Source organism: Lutjanus erythropterus, chromosome 14 (genome assembly GCF_056507025.1).
Source record: "Lutjanus erythropterus isolate fLutEry1 chromosome 14, fLutEry1.hap2, whole genome shotgun sequence".
Taxonomy (NCBI): Eukaryota; Metazoa; Chordata; class Actinopteri; order Lutjaniformes; family Lutjanidae; genus Lutjanus; species Lutjanus erythropterus.
Window position 1 is genome coordinate 10,508,505 of NC_139330.1, and position 19,608 is coordinate 10,528,112.

At 40.2% G+C, this 19,608-nt stretch overlaps 1 protein-coding gene across 2 annotated transcripts in view; it reads left to right on the forward strand.

Annotated features, from left to right (window-relative positions):
• Positions 1–17,288, forward strand: part of disc1 (DISC1 scaffold protein) — a 61,651-nt gene extending 44,363 nt beyond the window's left edge. The window contains exons 11-14 of one of the 2 annotated variants that reach the window (XM_084735533.1): positions 1,857–2,100; positions 5,101–5,145; positions 11,230–11,353; positions 14,769–17,288. In XM_084735533.1, coding sequence (XP_084591659.1) covers positions 1,857–2,100; positions 5,101–5,145; positions 11,230–11,353; positions 14,769–14,974 — 619 coding nt within the window. In that variant the 3' untranslated portion in view covers positions 14,975–17,288. Of the gene's footprint in view, positions 1–1,856; positions 2,101–5,100; positions 5,146–11,229; positions 12,212–14,768 lie in introns of those variants that run through there. The other variant, XM_084735532.1, reaches the window with a different exon arrangement.
• The last annotated feature ends 2,320 nt before the right edge of the window (positions 17,289–19,608 follow it).

Below are 19,608 nucleotides of genomic sequence, written 5' to 3' on the forward strand. Positions count from 1 at the left end.
CGAATGAGTAAGTGTCTGTTCACGAGTTGCAAGAAATAATTAATAATCTTGTAAAAGGAGTGGGCGGTTAAAACGGTTAAATTGAGCAACGTGTTAATGGAGTCTGGCAGGCAGTAAGACAGGCAGCCACTTAACTCAAACTCCTGTATGTGTTTTTTGTTTTTTTTTTAGAGTGGTGGGCTTTTGTTTTTAAGATAATGGGCTTTGCTTTACATTGACAGTTATAAACAGCTGATCAACTTACAATGTCGCTTGTCAATGTCAGTTTACAAAGTTGCTCCTGCAGCCTGCAGAACTTTCTTCAAGTCTGGAGTGGAGGGGCTCAGGGTAAACAAGCCACTTCAACCATAGATTGTGTATGGAATATAGGATATAGGATGTCTCCAACTTGCTATTTGGACGCATTTTTTAGTAAATATGTACATAATTACTGATAAACGTAAAAAAGGTGTTTATTGGTACTTTAAATAGATAGTTTGGCATTTGGGGAAAGACACTTATTCACTTTCTTGCCTGGAGTTAGATGAGAAGGTCACTGCCTCTCTCTGTCTGTCTCACATCCATTTAATGTTTAGCAGGTCGTTGGCCTGGCTGCTGCAAAGACTGGGAGGAGGGGGAAACAGACGCAAAGTTCAAAAATACACCTATCAACACCTCTAAAGGTCACAAGTAAACACGTTAGGGATCAAGGTAATTAATTAGTCATCAACAAAATTAAAGTTCTAGTCCCTGTCGTGTGACACATAGAACATATACACAGATTACATGTAGAAAAAATATCCAGTAAATTAAAATAACATTATATATACAGTTGTTCATAGAAATATACACATATACACTCACTCATCTTCCCTCCCTCATATGAATAAGAGGCATTAAAGCCAGAACCTCCAGGTTCCAGAGGAGCACAAACCCTGAAGCTGTCCACCTCCTTAACACTTCAAACAGACCACTGAAGGCCACTCAGCAGGTTTAATCCGTTATGCAATAGGGCAGATGTTTTCAAGGCACTTATGCACTTTATCTAGGGGATTTTTTTTTTGTTGCTGCTAATTTCTCTTTAGGTGCAACTGTTTTTTTAAATTCTGTTCCTATGTGTTGGAGTTGATTTTACCAGCTGTTTTATGCTTTTATCATTAGAACTGATTATTGCATGAGTTGGAGATGTTTTATTCCTTATTTATTGGATTGTATTCTATGAGTGAGTGGTTTTAATTTTCTGTCTTTTCTACATGTCCTGCATGAACTCACCAAGGTCTGCTGCTCTTCAAGCTAAACCCCGTGCTCCCTTCTCCAGTGTCTATGAGTTTATTTCTGTCTCAGGCAATATGTGTTTCACCAACAGAGGCTGCGAAAAATAATAGAAAACAAAAATGTAGCAAAGCTTGTTATGTCATATGTTTAAGTTGTGGTTATACAAGGCATCAATCAGTCTTTTGGCCTGCTTCCAAGTCTTTATGCTTAGCAAAGCTAAATGTCTTGTGGCTCCAGGACAATCCTTAACAGACAGAAACAGAAGTTGCATTGATCTTATCTGACTCTCAGCAAAAGAAGTGCATTCCCCAAAACTTTTCAATCTATATTTAATTGAATACAGTACAGAGACAAGATATTTCATGTTCAAACTTTATTGTTTTTTGTAAATATATACTCAAACTGAATTTGAAGACTGCAACACGTTACAAAGAAGTTGGGACAGCAGTAACAAAAGACAGGGAAAGTTGTGCAATACTAATCAATAAAAACAATAAAGTCTAATAATTTGAACATTAAATATCTTGTCACTGAACTGAATTGATGACAGGGTATGGCGTGGTATTTTAGGGTCTAAGACAGCGCTCTGTTCCTCTTTGTAGCTGTGGCTGTCCGGGCTTGGAGCGGATCTGGGAAGCTGACCTGGAAGCGTGTCACCTGTTCTTGCGGGGCCTCCAGTTGCGAACCCCCAGCTGCAGTGGAGCAGACGCCGAAGACCTCCCCACTGTGGCGGCGGACCTCCCAACCCAACTGTGCACCAAAGAAGAAGAGGATTGCGCCATGCTGACTGCGTTGGGAGGACGCTGGTGTCCTGAGGCCAACTTACAGAACTCAGAGTTCACTAAGGTAACACAACAGACTCTTGTTAACAACACATAATGTATTATTCATCCAGATGCTTATGTATTCATACCAGAGTGCAGACTGAGAGTTAGAGTATCATGAATATAAAAGAAACCCTTTCCATTGCTGAAGTCTTACATATTTCACACCCGTCTTTGCCACTTTTTCAGGTTCACTTTCTTTTTTCTTTTTTATTGCCATGGTAGGAAACTTGACCTCAAATAAAGTGTTCTTGCTCAGTCAGTCTTCTCACTTGACCGGAGAGGACATTTTCAGTCGGAACATTCAGCTGTTGTCACTGTACAAAAGTCTGTCGACTACAGTTAGATGAGCAGCGGTCTCATTTACGACGTTCGCTCGAAGGTATTTCTAAACGAGGAAGTCGTGGGCGTGCGGGAGGCAGCCGCTTGGAAATATTTTGGCTTCATTCTACAGATTTAAGAGTCTGTTTCTGCACGATTACATGCGTTTAGCGGGAATGCATGTCTGTGGTGTTTTGTGTGTGCTTGTGTGAGCGCTCCGTGCTGGTCTATCCCACAGTGAGTTGAGGTCCACTGCCTCGGGGCAGAGTCCGACTCATTCTCTCCTCTCCTCACACTTTCCTCCACCCACGTAGTCTGACAGACTCGTCTGAGATAGGAACAAAGCCAACAGAGCCAGCATTAATAAAAAAAAAAAAATAGCACACTTCCAGACATGCTTTTGTGAGAGTATATTTTGTTATTTTGGCTCGCAGATTGTGATCTTACATGATTTTTCAATAGTAAATAACTTATTTACACTTATATACAATAAGGATTTACTGATCTTCACATAAGCACATATATGTCAATTATCTGTTGGCAGAATTCCCACTTGCATGTATTAAAACAGTGGATTTTCATTGTCATGTTTAATAACTCCTACTGTTGCACCCTCTTTACCTTCTCTATTTTGCTCTGTGCAGTCATAAATACTCACTTTTCATTGATGTCTTCTTTCCTCTGCCCTGCCTGACCGCATTTTACAAACTGCATGGATCTATTTTCTGCTTCTCCTTTGTTTCTCTCTGCTTTTCTTTCTCCTCCTAAAGTCTGGCCCCTCCTAACATTTCTCCGAGAACTAAAAGGTGAGACAGTCAACCATTTCTCTCTTTTGTCTCCGTCCTGTGCACTCTATTTTCTGTGTCCTCCAAGACAAACACCGGAGCTCAATGTGGCAAGAGCGTTCTCTGAATTCACCCGTTAGGCAGCAAAAATACATTTTAAAACTTTTGGATTTTACCGTAAATCCTTGAAAGTTTCAGAGCATCTGTGTTCAGAAATGGTCTTTGGACATGAGTCACAATTTTGCTTTGAATTTGTTGCACAATGTACAATAAAAAGAAGCTTTTGTGTTCATGGACAGAAGAGCAAAAATTCGCTTTACAACATTTAACATGCGTCACAACACACTGACGTCCCCAACTAACCCGCTAACATGTTCTTCACAAGAACAAGCACTTTGTAACTTGAAATTTCTTCCCAAAGGGACAGTTCACCCCCAGAATAAATATTTTCTTCTGCCCTGTAGTGCTATTTATCCATCTAGATATTTTTATGTGAGTTGTAGAGATGCCTGCCTTCTCTCCAATATAACGGGACTAAATGCCACCTGGTTCGTGGTGCTCAAAGCACAAAAACACCTTGTTGTGAGCAGTTTCATGTAGGAACCACTTTCTTTCTGCAGTAGAATCTACCAGAACTACTTTCTTTCTACTAGAAATAGAATAGTTCAGGTAGATTAGAACTGCTCACAAGAAGGTGTGTGGATTTTTGGAAAGAGACGCCGGTTTTGAATTTGTCCAATGTTTTTTTGCCACTTTGAGCACCACAAGCTGAGAGCCATATAGTCACATTATATTGGAGAGAGGGCAGACATCTTTATGGCCGATATCTCCTAAATTAATAAATAACGCTACAGGCCAGGGGGAAAATCTGTATTTTTGATTTTGGGATGAACTTTTAAGGAAAGAGATGGATAGCAACACTGTATAATGATAATTCTAATAATAATAATAATAAACTTTGTTTGTATAGCACCTTTCATACATGAAATACAGCCCAAAGTGCTTTACACCAAATAAATTATATGCACCAAGTGCTTCATATGAAACAGTCACAGAACGAACATAAAAACAAGTCAAACATTGCCGTGCTGACTTGTGTACCTTTGGGGAATAAGAGTCTCTGTATCTTTGGGGAGATGAGCAAACACAACAGAAAAATAAGAACTTTTTTTTAACTGTTATTCTTCTATTTAATATCTTCCTGCATATATAACATTTCTACTTTACTCTTCTGAATATTCAAGGACCCACATATCAAAAATGACCTTCAGTTTGGATTTAGCAGATATGAGTGTTTTCATCTCAAGGCAACACACAGCAGAAGAATATTTTATCAGTTGGATGCCAGAAAATCTTTGTGATCTGTACCCTGAAAACTGCATGTGACAGATTATATGTTGCTGTGAGGTGGATGTAATTAAAGGGAGCACAGAGGATCCACTGTGTGTTCAAAAGTGTAGCGTCTAAAACATTTGAAGAATTATAGACGGTCACTGGCACCTGTGATTACTGCAGAGCACAGCGGCGAGGTCTGTTACACAATTTTTAATCAAAAAATAATAATTAAATAGATTAAATTAAATAGATTACTACTTGTTGTTACTCTTCCTGTTTACGTTGTTACCCTAAAGCCACAAACAATATGTTTGCGTTCAAATAGGTACAGTAATTACCTCCTCCCTCAGTGAAGAATGTACAATTACACACTTTGAATACTAACAAAGGAAACCTGCAGTTCAGATGAGCCAGTTAATCTATTTTCTCCTTGTCAGTTTTGGTGATGAATAATTACAACCTCCTCTCATTATGATGATGCTGCACACATACAGTACACAGCCAACATAATTACATTTTCAATAATTCATGAGCAGGTTTATGACTGTGTGGCCTCAACAAATCTCTCCCTTTTGTTGCAGAAATTGGAGGAGTTTTTGTTCTGCATGGAGGATAATCACCCAGAGGTTGGTAATGTTACCGCTGTCACTGTATGCTTGAATGTTATCTGTGTAATTAAAGTGTCAGTTACATTGACGCGGGGCTTACTGGGACACAGAGGAATCAATTAGTTGACCTTAACTTAAACATGACCTCTGTCGCCTCCCTGACTGTCCGATCAATACTGATCTGCATGAGAAGCCTCGGTTGGTGTCGCCGACTGTCTGACAATGCCTTTTTACCAGACCATTGTTTATACAGGCTTGTTTGCTGACTGTGTGTTCTCCTGTCAGCGCCTTCCTGCTTTAAAGTCATGCATTTATACTCATTCACACCTGGTTGAGAATTGGTAAAAAAGCACCTAACCTGTACTTGTTAAACGAATGCCTCATGCAGGATTTTAAACCAGACTTAATTGATTTGAGTTGTATAATGGTGTACGCATGTCTTCTTCTGGTTTAATGGATGAATTCCTCTGTATGTGTACTGTGTACTTTCAAAGCAGACACTGAGGGGGCTGAATAAAATAAATACAATATATTTAGACCTAATTAGCCAATTTAATATTACTATTTTCTAACTAAACTGATGTTATTTTTAATTAGCCTATACCAGTGTGAACAGACTCCAAACTAGATACTTGACTAGGAAATGCTCTCACAGCTCTACCAAGGATATAATTGACTTTTCCTTTGTCTCGCTTTTTGGGTCTGTGTTCCAGTGACAGCTGTGCCATCTTGGCAACTCTGTCAACTTTCTCCTTTCCTGCTTCCTGTATTTAAAACAGGTCTGTGCCGGGCTCGTCCATGTTAAAAAGAAACCAAATTCTGAAGATGGTTAAAAGACGTTGCTTCAGGATCTGTGAAAGTGACATATATTCACATCTGAAGTTATTTAATGTTAGTCAGTTTGTTTTAATGCAGCTGCATGTGCATGTGATACCTGCAGTTACAGATGGTGACAGCAAATGTAGTACCTGAGTGTACATTAAGACTAATAGTGGTAATTATGCAGCAGTATTCACAAGTTAGCTAGCTGTAACTGTATTTCAGTGTAGCTAATTTTCACAGCTGATCTGTGGAGCCAACTTTAGCAGCTGCCCTGTGCAGGTAATGTTAGTGCATTCTTTATGTTAAAATGTCTTTTGGAATTGTAATCCTGCTAAGTAATCCCTATTTTTACTAAATATAACTGTGATCTTTATAACGTCTTCTTTTTCCTCTAACTGTTATGGAATACGTTTTTTTTTTGCATCTGATTACATGTAATCTGTTACTCCCCAAGCCCGTTAGCTACTGTGCAGCGGCAACTCAGACTCAAAGGAGAAGCGTTTTGCTTACCTCCTTGTGTGAAGTAAAGCTTTCAAAGAATCACTTAGAATTTGACTGGCAGATCTACCACCATTATTATGAACTGTATATGTGCGCGTCTCAGTATGAAGCATCACTGAGTCAGATGATGTGATGGCTGCTAAATGTTCTTGGTATCTTTGTCTTGATGATGTTGTGATAGCACTTTGGAGGAGCTGGATTCAATGCCTCGCCGAGGGTCTGACCTCTTTCTCCTTTCCATAATGACTTTAAGTAAATGATTTCCACTTAGCTGCTGCCAAGCTGCTGCCCTGCTGCCACAATGGAGATTGATTGGTGTGTGTGCATGTGTGCAAGTGTGTGTTTTAGACCTACTCTTTTTTTTCTTCTAATCTTGACTAATTGTTCTTTTATCCTCTCAAGGTCCTTGCATCCCCGTTTTCATATTGACCCACGGCACCTAGCGAGAAAAGAGACATTATTAAAGTGGAATGTTTTGATTAGATTTGATAATCAGGTAGTTTTTGTTTACTCCAGCACACTGTCAGAACTGTGTAGATGATGCTGTGTCAGAATACAGTAGCTACTATATAGAAGAAATCGATGCATTTTTCCCTTTAATATTAGCGGGACATTATATAAAATGCACAAACATCAATCAGGCAAGGTGTATGGATGTCAATCAAAACATGGCTCAGAAATATTACCTTCAATTAACCAATAAGAAAAGAAGATTTTGCAGATTTAATACTTTTTTTTTTTAGTACAGGCACTTTTTAACAAATGCTTCATGCTTTGATATTGTTTTTTTAATGTAGTATCTATGAAATCAGCTTTACCATTTTGTACTAAAAGGTAATTAGGTGCTGTCACATGTCAGTCAAACTGCAATATCAAACTTCACAAAGAGATTTTTCCAAAAATTGTGGAGAATTGTGCACTGCGGGACAGAAGTGTGCACCAACGGCGCACTCAAAAACTGAAGCTGTGTCCCAATTCCACTTCACACTTAAAATAGCGACAAAATTAAGTATACTCAAAACTGCCAGTATGCAGAATAAAAGATGTTGATTTTTAGAGTACTGTTGATTGACGCTATTGTCCTATAATGTACTACAAAACATTAAAGTCAATTGTTTTGTTAAGATCTTGGAAAACCAACAAGAGTGTTACATTTTGGGTCCAGTTTCCAACGGAGCCTCATGAAACTCTGGGCAGTGTTGGTCAAATATATCTAATATTCTGTTATTGCATTGCCTATTTCTGGCTTAATATGTTTTCAGAAACATATTTTAGTGCCCTGTTTAGCTGTAACATGAGAAACTTATTCAACAGGCCGCCAGACATTTGGAGGACAGAGAAGGACTCACATTCACTAACACCGGATAAAAAAACACATGAAGAGGGAGCGTGACTTGTGTGGAATTGGACCGCAGCTCAAAAAAAATATTGCAGGTGGTAGTCAGACCTCAGGAGGACCCTGAAAACAAAAAAAGAAAGTGAACTTTCTAGTTTTCATACTTTCTTTTTGAGTATACTTAATTTTGTCACTTTTCCAGTCTGAAAAAACTTATTTCAGTGTGGAACTGGGACACAACTACAGACTCACACCTCATACTGTCACTGCACATATTTGTAGACAATCCTGGAAACTGATTTCTGGATCCAGTAACTTACTAACAATCCATCACTGATAATAAACGCACTAGTTAATCATAAGCTAGTTAATTTTCTTTTGAGTTTAAAATGAATTAACCTACTCTATTGTTTGTAAAAGCAATTATGACCTTGAGTGTAATACCAGTGCAATATTATTACTTTGTATCGCCCGCTCGGCACAAAGTGTCGGGCCTAACAGCACCCGTGGGAACCTGCACAATTACCTGCTGCCTCTCACTCATTATTGCTTAAATAACCATACCGGTGCATACATGAGTCTGAATTGAATTTCCAAATAATTTGCTCAAGTTCGTGCCTCTGCAGTCTGCTTTGTTTACGTTTGGTCTAATAGCATTAACACTAATGTGCAGCAGGAATCAACACACCAGTAGATGTATTTCTGGGATTCTATTATGCAAACTGACATGTTGAAATCTCATTTCCCATGTTTTCCTGTTTCAAAGGCAGAGGTAACTATGACAACCATAGGTAATTTTAATTGTTTTGATTGCTACATAACAGCTTTTGAATATTTTCTTGAAACGTTTGTGTACAAAGTCATTAAGAAACATGCCAGGGATGTCATTCTGCACACTGAGCCTTTGTTTTCTACCCTGTGCTTGTATTGACTTTACGAATGCTGACTGGAGGCTGTAAAGTATAGAATCAATCAGCTGCACAAACACAGCTCTCTTATCTGTTAAAGAAGCTGGGCAAACAAACAGCTCAGTGAATCTATAAGCTGAACATCTACCTTCTTGGTGCAGGGATCCCTGCGTCACATGAGGTGACGCCTGAGGACACATTTAAGTGCACCGCAAACGAAAAAAATGATGTTTTCTTAAACTCTTCTGTCCCGTGGGCTGTTCTGCCTTTAAGTCTTACTTAATTCCTTAATTGCATCAGGGATGACTTGAACATATCGTCACGCCTCAGGCCTGTTGTTGTTGTACACTTCTTTTGGGATGTTACATCATCCGGATAAGGAGTGCTATTCCAGGACAGAGACCAGAGACACGACTTTCAAGTGATTGTTCTGACACCTCCGAGCTGCAGGGAGTTGATATTTCCTACCTGCATCTATGAGTCAGATTTCTATGTGCTGTTTGAAGAGAACATTGGGTCTGCGTGCATGCGCGTGTGTGTCTATTTGCTTGACGTGCGCCTGTGTACTCTTGCGCGTGTGTTTGTGTTCTCTATGCTTGATAAGTGTGAAGAAACTAGGACACGATGTCTGCAAAGGGGCCTGTTCTAATTATGGCCAGCTCTGCTCTCTGAATGCTCCGTGCCCCACTGCACTCTGCTCCTCCACCACCAACCTGACATTCGCACCACCCTCCTGTACACACACACACACAGCCTCGCAGCATCCTCAGGTCATCTGCAGACACACCGCTCAGCGTTGTGCACACTGCCCCCCTGGTGTGTATTGTGTACATTATGACCTTGGCGCTGAACCAAGCAAAGATTTTGGCAGCCTCATATTTTTTTGCCTGCCCTGCTCTTCTACACTTCAAACTCGTATTTCGTTGAAAAACTATCAAGGATAGTGTGAAGGAGATTAAAACTCTGAAAAGCTCAGTGCTGCTCTGACTCATGGTCATAAGAGCACATGTGCAATCATTTTTCAAACTAAAGCTAGCAAAACTAACTAAAGAGCATGAAATAACTCACGTCAACAAGTGTTGCATGACGTTTGTATTCAAACAGTAACCTTCATCAATCTTATATATGCAACTGAAATATTATAACATATACTCACTATTCTTGGGTGTAAAAGTGATTTAATGTGTCATCAGTCAGCAGTACCTACTGTATGTGTTTGATGGTATATATATATATATATGACTATATGCAGCAAATGACACAATAATGTTGCAGGTATTACCTGTGCAGCACTGTCCAACATGAAGTTAATTATAATCACAAGTGTATTATGGTTTACATTATTGTCCTGTGAGATATTACTAGACGGTTGTTAAACACACTGAACTTATTTGCTACCTGTGTAGTTATGGGGACTAATTAACCTCATATTGAATTGCAAGATACTGTATGAAAATATATCATTACACTTGTTTTAGAGCCTCTGTGAGCCACAAAGACCCTGATAAGTTTACAGTAACAGCTATAATGCCTTAAAACTACAGTCAGCTTCATCTCGTTGCATCAGGGGAAATGTAGGATCCGGTGTTTTTGGAGCTTGATCCATACAAAAGATCTACTGTGTAAGATTTATGGGGAATATGAGATGCACATTATATTATTATTACATGGCTACTTATTGAAAAAATAGAGTCTTTGATCAGAACTGTGTCCATAGCAACAGTCTGTTATTCAGAAAAAGACCACAGAACAGCGTAATTGACCAATCAGAATCGAGAATTTAACAAAGCCATGTAATTATCATAAATATGTTTTCGTTAGTTTCAAAACAGTCTGCAGGGAGTCTTGCATAGATGTGTTTTATTTTCTTTGACAATGTTGGGATGAAGTTGTATAAAACATAACGTATCACCATCTACAAACCATAATATCATTAAAAGATTCATAGAATCCAGAGAAATCTCTGCACGTAAGGTGCAAGGCCAAAAACACTGAATACCCATAACCTTTGACCCCCCAAGCAGCCTTGCATTAAGAACAGCATTAAAAACCCACAATAACTGTATAAAGTATACTACATTGGCTTGAGGACACTTTGTAAAGTCGTTGTAAGTAAACATAGTTTGTCACTGCATTTGCAAATGCAAGTTAAGACTTTACCATGCAAAGAGAAAGACCTGATGAGTCCACATTTTAATGTAATTAGACTGTCCGATTGAGACCCCTGGTTGCATGTTGTCGTAAAATATATGGAAAATATATGTAAAGTGTGTATCATCCTGCGCAAAAATGTTGCATTGCTTCAGTACAACAAAGTCTCCCAACCTGTTTTGCCAGATGATGAAACATTTTAGCATTCTTGACACACCAGTGTTAAAAAAAACTTTTTTTTCTGGTAGGTTGCTTGGTGTTGCTGTTTTGTGTTTTTCATTTCAAATAACAGACCCATATATATGAATCCTTGCAGCACCACTTGTTGATCCTACTTCCCTTTCCTTACCCATATTTTCATCCCTTGTTTCCTTTCCTTGCCAGGACGAATGCAGCGAGGCTGAGGCGGCAGACCTGACGGAGCGTTGCGAGCTGATCAGTGACAGACTGGTGACCTTGGAAGATGAATTGCAGACGGCCATACTCAACCGGGATCAGGCCCTTACTCATATCCTTTCACAGCTCTCTCAATTACATACATCATATAAACTGTATGCTATCTGTGTGTGTGTTTCTGTCTCTGTCCATCCATCTTAAGGACCTAGTTTCCTTGAGGCCTTCCAACCCTCGAAAGTACACATCCAAACTACCTCTAGGCTGACTGATGTTCTGTGACTTTACCTTTCGAGGAAAGAAAAATCAGCCTTCTTTATCTGACATTATGGGTCCATTCAGAGAGGGAATTGAAGATAAACTGGGATCAGAGGATTTTTCTTGACAGGCTGGACGTGCCAACTGGAAAATGAAATGGTAAAAGTCCAAGTGAGGTTATTAGAGGGTCCTTGATGCGGGCTGCCAGTCACCAAGGGCTGAGATTAAAGTCGGGCCGACAGGGGCAGCTCCGCGCTGGATGGAGGAATGTCACTGTAATGACTGTGCACCCGTCATATCTTAATGTCCATCCTCCTGCTGACCCTCCCCTCGCCCCTCCTCGCCTCCTCCGTCTACCCACTTCCACTTGCTGGTATCTGACTCGGAGGAAATTACAATATCCATGATAATGACTCAAATGAAACTGTTGAAGCTGATTACAGGTCACAATACATCATTTTCCGCGCTAATTAGAAAGCTGATTGGAAATAGATTAGTGTGTTTTTCTCGCTCTACTTTTCCCCTCCACTCTGTGGGTTTATGAAGACAGATAGAAAAGGCAATATCTCAACACGGGGATGAAGAAAATTTGACATCTAACCTGCTGTTTTATTTATTTATTTGGTGTCATGCCTCATTTCTCTTTTCAGAACATGAGCTGCCAGAAATACTTGACTAGACTGATCTGGTGAAGATGTTTATTTAGTTTTAGGCAGAGACTATTTGCACCTGAGTGTATACAGCCTAGCGTGGCAGAGACAAGCACCCAGGTGTCCATAGCCAACAATGATATTAGCTTGGGGTGTAAATAACTGATGTGGCTATTTACACCCACATGACAGAAACCATGATCTTGTGGTTTTGTTGCCTGAATCTAACCAAACTGCAACAGCAAACTAAAATAATAATATTAGAGTGTGTATTTGCACCTGGGTGAGAACAGACACACTGCATCACCCGGTTTGGAATAACCAATGTGGCTGTTTGCACTCGGGGTGGAATCACCAGTGTGGCTATTTACACCTGGGGGTATGTAGACAGACACTTTTTTCCGTTTGGTTAGGTTTAGGCAACCACAGCACTTGGTTAGGTTTAGGAAAAGATCATGGTTTGTCTCTGCCATATGGGTGCAAACAGTAACATTGGTTATTTATACATGCAAAAAGCATTGTTGGCCACAGTCACCTGGTGGCCTTCCTCTGCAATGCTAGGCTATATAATTAATTTAATATACACCTGGCTGTAAATAGCCAATGTGGCTATTCCATCCCAAGTGCTCATAGCCACATTGGCTACTCCACCCCAGGTGCAAATAGCATCTGCTTAAAAAAATAACAATAACAATAAATAACAGGTACCATTGACATGACATTCAACTTAATATTTCTGGAAAATCAGAGTCTCGCGGGGTGGGGTTAAGTACATGACTTGTCTCAGCCATACAGGTGTAAAAGGCCATATTGGCTATTTACACAGACAGATACAGATACAACACTGTTGGCTATGGACACCTGGGTGCTTGTTTGTGCCATGCTAGGCTATATATTTAATATGATGTAAATACCCACAATGGCTATTCCAATCTGGGTGCATATTGCACTTAACCCATCCATCCTCCACAGCGTCTTATCAACAGTGACTTTTCCACTCTTTATAGCTAAAATAAAGGGGTTGGGTGTGAATAGCCATATAGCTGCCGTGTGCCCATTTACACCTGTGTACAAATAAGACTCTCTGTTAGTCAGTTTTTTAAATTCTAAAAAGCTCTCTCAGTTGAAGTGGAGCCAGGCTGTTTTCACTTCTGATTAGGGATTCTTGTCCCCTGCTGTGCTGTCAGGGGTCAGTGCAGGGCAGACTCCCTTCACTGTTTGCATGATATCAATGCAGCCTGGCAGTTGGAGATGGACACAGATGGGCTCCACCTTTCCACCTCTCTGTTTTTGTGTCCTTACACGTCATTCATCTCAGCCTTTTTGAAGTCGGCGCACTCTTGCAAAAGCACTGTGACCATTTGAGGACACTGAAGATGGAAGACAGTATTGTTGTTGGGTTGCAGAAATTTGAACAGGAACTGAACTCGGGATGGCGCCGCTGTTGCCATAGTGACAGGAAGATCAAACCTCCAGTCTCTAAGGGTCTTAATTGAGTCCTTGCTCTCAATACAAGGAGGTGGATGGACGACCACAGAGACTGGAAGTGAAAAAAAAGAGATGGATATGCAATCTGTGGTTTGTCTTAAAGGCCTTCGATAAAATTCTGAACCCCACCGTCCCATTTGGACCATGTTGCCTTAAAAAGGCTCGTCGAACCTTCTGCAGTATTCATGAAAAGCTCTTTAACGGCTGGTTAATTATGAATGAGGACAATCTGTATCCATTCAGACAGTAAAACGAGCCATCAGGCCCCATCTGCCATCAAAGCCATCCCTTTGATTTGCCACTTAAGCTGGACACTCACACGATTAATTTGAGTTTCTAAGCAGGTTAAACAATCCCCCCCACTGATGACAGCCTCTATCCCGTTTCATTGATGGTTAATGAATAATTTAGCTGGGCAGTCTGTTTGCTTGGGTCCCCGCACTGCTACCCAGCCCCACGGACGAGATGAGCTCATGAATAGTGAATTGGATGGGGTTAAATTGGGTATGACTTGATGATCTGTCCCAGTAATCCATTTGGTGGCCAAATTGGAGATTGATGACTTCATCCGGTTATGGCTGTCCACTGCTGTCACCATTAACCATGGAGGGCCACAAGTGTCACATTTGCCCCAATATTTGTCTGCTGGCATGCCTTTTTATTTACATGTTAATGTCTCACTGTCAGTTTGTGTCTGCAGCAGAGGCGGCAAAAATACAAACAGTCTTTACTCATGTAGAATTACAGATACTTGTCTAAAAATTACTCTAGTAGTCAGAATAGAAGTACCGACTCAACTTCTTTAGTAAGTAAAAGTGAAAAAGTACACATTCTAAAATGTACTCAAAGTAGATAAGTCAAAAGTAGCCCTATTTGTCTGTTACGTTTTTTACGTCTTTACGGAAGGCAGTGTGTAATGATGCAAAATAAAAATAGTCAGCAATTTCCCTCAAATGCATTAAGACTAACTGGTTTTGAAAATATAAGGAATCAAAAGTACATATATTTATGTTAAATGTAGGGAGTAAAAGTAGAACTTTGTCAGAAAAATAAATACCCAAGTAAAGCATAGATACACTAACAAAGTATTTGTACTTTACTGTCCTCTGAATTCTTCCTTAACTCATGCTGCACAGTCTCTAGAAAAGGAGGTCCAGGAATTGAAAGTCACTTTACAAACCATGCTCGCACAGCTCAAAGAAGACAATGAGGAGGAAGAGGAAGGGAGTGAGTTACAAGATGATGACCTGATGAAAAATGGGACTGAGGAAGAAGAAGAAGAGGAAGAGGAAGATGAAGAAGAAGAGGACCAGTACTTCAGTGACAGCTGGGGCATTTGAAATGGATGCTTGTAGGGTTTTTATGACCACTCGCACACAGACCGGCTCTGTGAGAGTCTGACCTCAGCTTTGCAGCAGGAGTGACCCCATATCCATTTACTGTAAAGCCTCACTCAAAGGGCTTTGCTACCAGCCTCTGTGGTACTGCTGAAAGTTTCCAGCACAAAGCCTCTGAAAGTCTGTGTAACATTTCTTCCATCTACAAATGAAAAAAACACATCTGAAGGACTTTGATATAAATGCAAAATATAAGACACTTTAATGCAAATTTTAGAAGCTCCTCAAATCTTGCCAGCACAAGTTTAACCAGGGAAAGAGTGCCTTAGGCCACAGAGCCAACAGTGATTATTTTTTCAATGAAGATGTTTTTGGATAAAGGTTTTTATGTCATGTCTTACTAGTGCTGAATGATTAAATTAAATCAGTTTTTACTGCAGAAAACAGAGTATTTGGTGAATTTGGCTGAATTTTCAAGGCTCTATTTTTGTGGCCATTTGCAAACCAGCAGACTCTCAGAAATGATCAATGACTTTAAGTGAGACTGTGTAACTTTTGCTGAACAACAACTTAAACATAGTGTAACAGGACTAGAAGAATAGTCATACGATCTGTAAACTGACTGATATTAGCTAATATTAGCCACCATAAGTTACAGTAAAGCTGTATCAGTTTCAAGTTTTTTGGTTTCTTTTTTTCCCTTGGACAGAACAAATTAATAAATATTTCTGCTGATATGCCAGAATTAGCCAAAATGCTAGGTGTGAAGTTTGCAGCGTTCTCCAAGTGTTATCCTGGCTGAATCCCTCCTCAGTGAGAAATCATTCTGGGAAAGCCAGGAGAGGCAGCCTGGTCTTCTTCCACAGAAGAGAAACCGTCTTCGAGCGTTGCAAGGAAAAGTTGCAGCAGTCAAACCAGCCGATGGCAAATCACAAGTGGCTGCTTTCAGAGCGTACAGTAAGGCACGCCACCTGTTTCAACAGCCAATCAGGTCATAGCGAAGCCAGCTGGTCAAGTTAGAAACTGTCAGTGATGGCAGAGTTTTAGACAAAGGAAAGAAAGGCTCACCTCATCAATCTGTTTGAGGAACGGCCATGTCTGTACGACACAAGCCTTAGATTTTCAGAATATTGCAGACTGGTGCAAGTTTCAACTCGTTTCTGTGAATCTTCGGTCTAAACTCAGCTGTTGCGCCCCAAGTGCATGTCAATAACTGTCTCCCAACAACTGTCATAATACAGTCAGTATACTGCAGATCTCTATGTATCCATGTACACAACCCCTAGTGTTTGTATTCCTCTAGACTCACCATGGCTACTGCATCTTGTTTAGTTGAGTTATTACCAGGGGTGTGAATGATCTTTTTTGCCCGGTTGGTTCTTATCTTGGGGTAGTTATATCTACAACCAGAGGGGAGTGGCTGAATCTTCACTGACTTCCTTGGGAACCTGGTCTGATGCAGGTGGAACAGCACAGCCTGCTGTTGGCCCGTTGTTTTCTAATTTGTTCCTGAGAGTAATTTTGGAATTTCCATACCAGCATATAACACAATAACGGAGGATACACACGATAGAAGATTTGCGAAACAGTAGTAATTTTGTTGCGTTGCACAAGTTGCACAGTCTCACTTTAAAATTCAGTGACAAAAACAGTCAAATAGCCAGCCTGAAACCACAACCACCTGTTGGAATTTTGGCTGAGGACCAAGTGGACAATCTTTAACTGGTAAAAATCTTGCACATAAACTAAAACGTATGCTTAATTTTTTTTAGGTAAGCTTGCCACTTTTGTGCGTTTTTCTGTACGATTGGACTGCAGTTATATGTAATTTTGTCCATGAAATAACTCATGTGTGGTGCTACAGAATGTGAGCTAACTTGAACACTTTATTGTTTTCTTTTGTGTGGAAAATGCAATATTCAGATTGTTTCCCTCCCTGTCTTAAAGCAGTGTAGGCTTATAGAGATGCTCTGTGTTTTGTGTCACAATAGTCAAATTGTGTCATGCATGTAGAGAAAATTGAAGGATAAAATATCAGTGGACAGACAAGATAAGTGTTTGCAACTGCTGTTTGTTTTTTTCCCTAAATTTATTGTATCTGCCACTGATTATGTGTTGTTTTTATTTTATTTTATGTTATATTCTTGTTCATTCCACTGGGTGTCACTTGACTTTTTGTCAGAAAATTTTTGTACTTTCACCTATTAATCTTTTTTTTTTTTTTTTAATTTACTGTGCAGCTTGAACTCGCTGTATCATATTTTATATTTATTCCTTGCAGCATCTCACTAATTACAGCATGTACCATTCAGCCTAATGTTGTGTCCCGCTGTTTTCTTCTTGTATTGAGTTACAGCCCCTCTGGTGATTTTCCCTCATATAAGATGTGCGGGCATGCAGCCAGGCAAGTGAGGGCAGCAGCGACATGTAGGAGATATCAATACGGTAATAAAGGTCCTCTAGTGAGGTCTTTAGGGGATACATGGGCTTCTATTGTTATCTTGCTTCAGCAGCGGCAGTGTGGCTAATTGGGAGGCAGCCTCACAGAGGACATGGCGGGGAGAATGGGATGGCGTGGCTTTGTCTCCATCTGATTCCGCCCTGTGTTTTTGGAGCAGGAGGCTGTTAAGGGATCCTCGGAGGCGTGTCTGCAGACGCGCGCTCTGGGCTGTAAACACAGCTGAGTGCTCAGGGTTTTTCCACCGCAGCACAATGGGCCTTTCTGACATGACAGACAGGTTGCAAACCACTTGCCAGGCCGAAGTCTCCACATCTATCAGCTTCAGGCTGCATGCAGACAGAGCCTGGCATACGCACCTTCCTGCCAAACACCCCCACCTCATAATTGAATCTGTGCTTGCACCATACTGTGCCCCGCGTGGCAGCTCTGCTCATAAAATGGCCACGGAGAAAAACCCAGATGGTTTTCAGCAGGCAGATATAGCAGGGTGAGCTGTTTCCTGATGTAAAATAAAGCACCATGCAGAGCAAGTGCTTTGTCTATGCAATTTGGTTGCTATGATATTGTGCATTATTATATTGTATTCTAATTAGTTTTCTTTCCATATTTATTCCATACAATCCAGTCAGATCTGCCTTTAAGTTTAAGGTGACCAGATTTCTTAAACGAAAACTGGGGACATTTCCAGTTCGGTGGTTTAAACATCATCAAAATATCCAATATTATAAGCTTTTCAAAAATGGTACAATTCTGGTTTTATGTAGCATATTTTGATTACAGAAACAATTGTATTATAATAAACTATGGTGCAGGGCAACTGATAAAACGGGGTACTTGGTAACTTTATCTCCTTCACTCTTCTTCCTGTTCAGTCTTCCAAAACACAGTTAAAAACTGGGGCATTTCCGGGGGACGGCTCCAGAAGACGGGGACATCTGGTCACCCTGCATTAGTTTCTGTTGCTGACAACAGTGGCAGAATCACCACTTGCAATTCATAGTTATTTTTCGAAATAATGGGTCCTTGATTTCCAACAGAGGTAGACAAAAGCAGGCTGCTCATTTCTACCCGCCAACTGTCAATTTGTCGCCTGAAATTAACACTGTGGTTTAGCAGGTGGTATAAGCTGCAGCTAGCTAGCTAATTAACCTAACGTTACCTACATGAGTTTATTTAAAACATCGTTGTAACTTTTTGACGTTTCCAGCTGACATAAAACAAGAAGACTCTAAAAAGAGAGAGTATTTCTCTTGCCAAGAACACGGTGCTGAGAACACGATCGTGAAGCTTGTTAATTATTACATGTGTTACATGTTGGCACTGCTGGCACAGATCCACAAGCAGAAGCAGCATGAACTGAGGAAATTATTGCTTCAGTTGACTACATTTACCATCAACACTGACTGCACATGCTAAATTCTAATTTTAACCCCACAAAACGATGTACGGTAGTTTTAAATGTTCCTGCACTATAACCAGACAAAACTACAGTTTATGCTGGAGTGGACAAAAACACTGCTCTTTAAAGGGACAGTTCAGAGATATATGAACCGTAGAGATGTCTGCCTTCTCCTGAATATAATGGTACTAGATGGACTTGGTTACTCAAGATAATCCACAGACCTTGTTGGGAGCAGATTAATGTTGGACTGTACACACGAAACTGCTCACAAGAAGATCTGTGGATTGTCTTGAGTAGCCGGTCATCATTTCTGGAAAGATGGTGTATTTTTGGTGCTTTGAACACCACAACCTGAGCACGATTTTGCACCATTATATTCAAAAGAGGTCAGACATCCTTACAACTGATGTCTCCAGAACTCTGCAACTCAGTCCACAACAATCTAGATGGATAAATGGCACCACAGATAAGAGGGAAAATATGTATTTTTGATTTTGGGGTGAACTGTCAGAGTGTCACTTTGACTACAACCTCGAGAGCAAACCACCTCAACATGTGGAAAAATCCAAAGCTTGACAGACCTGCCGTGCCTAGTTAGGGTTGCCAAGCTGTGTTTGGTAAACGGTCAGCTGGATGGTCTCTGGCAGGTTTTTCTCACGCAGCATGGAACTTTTTTCAATCAGTAAATGTAAACGTGAAAATTTGCCAAAATTTTCCAACACAAATGGATTCATTTTAAGAATTTTCCTGCGTTAACTTGTTCATTCTGCTTTC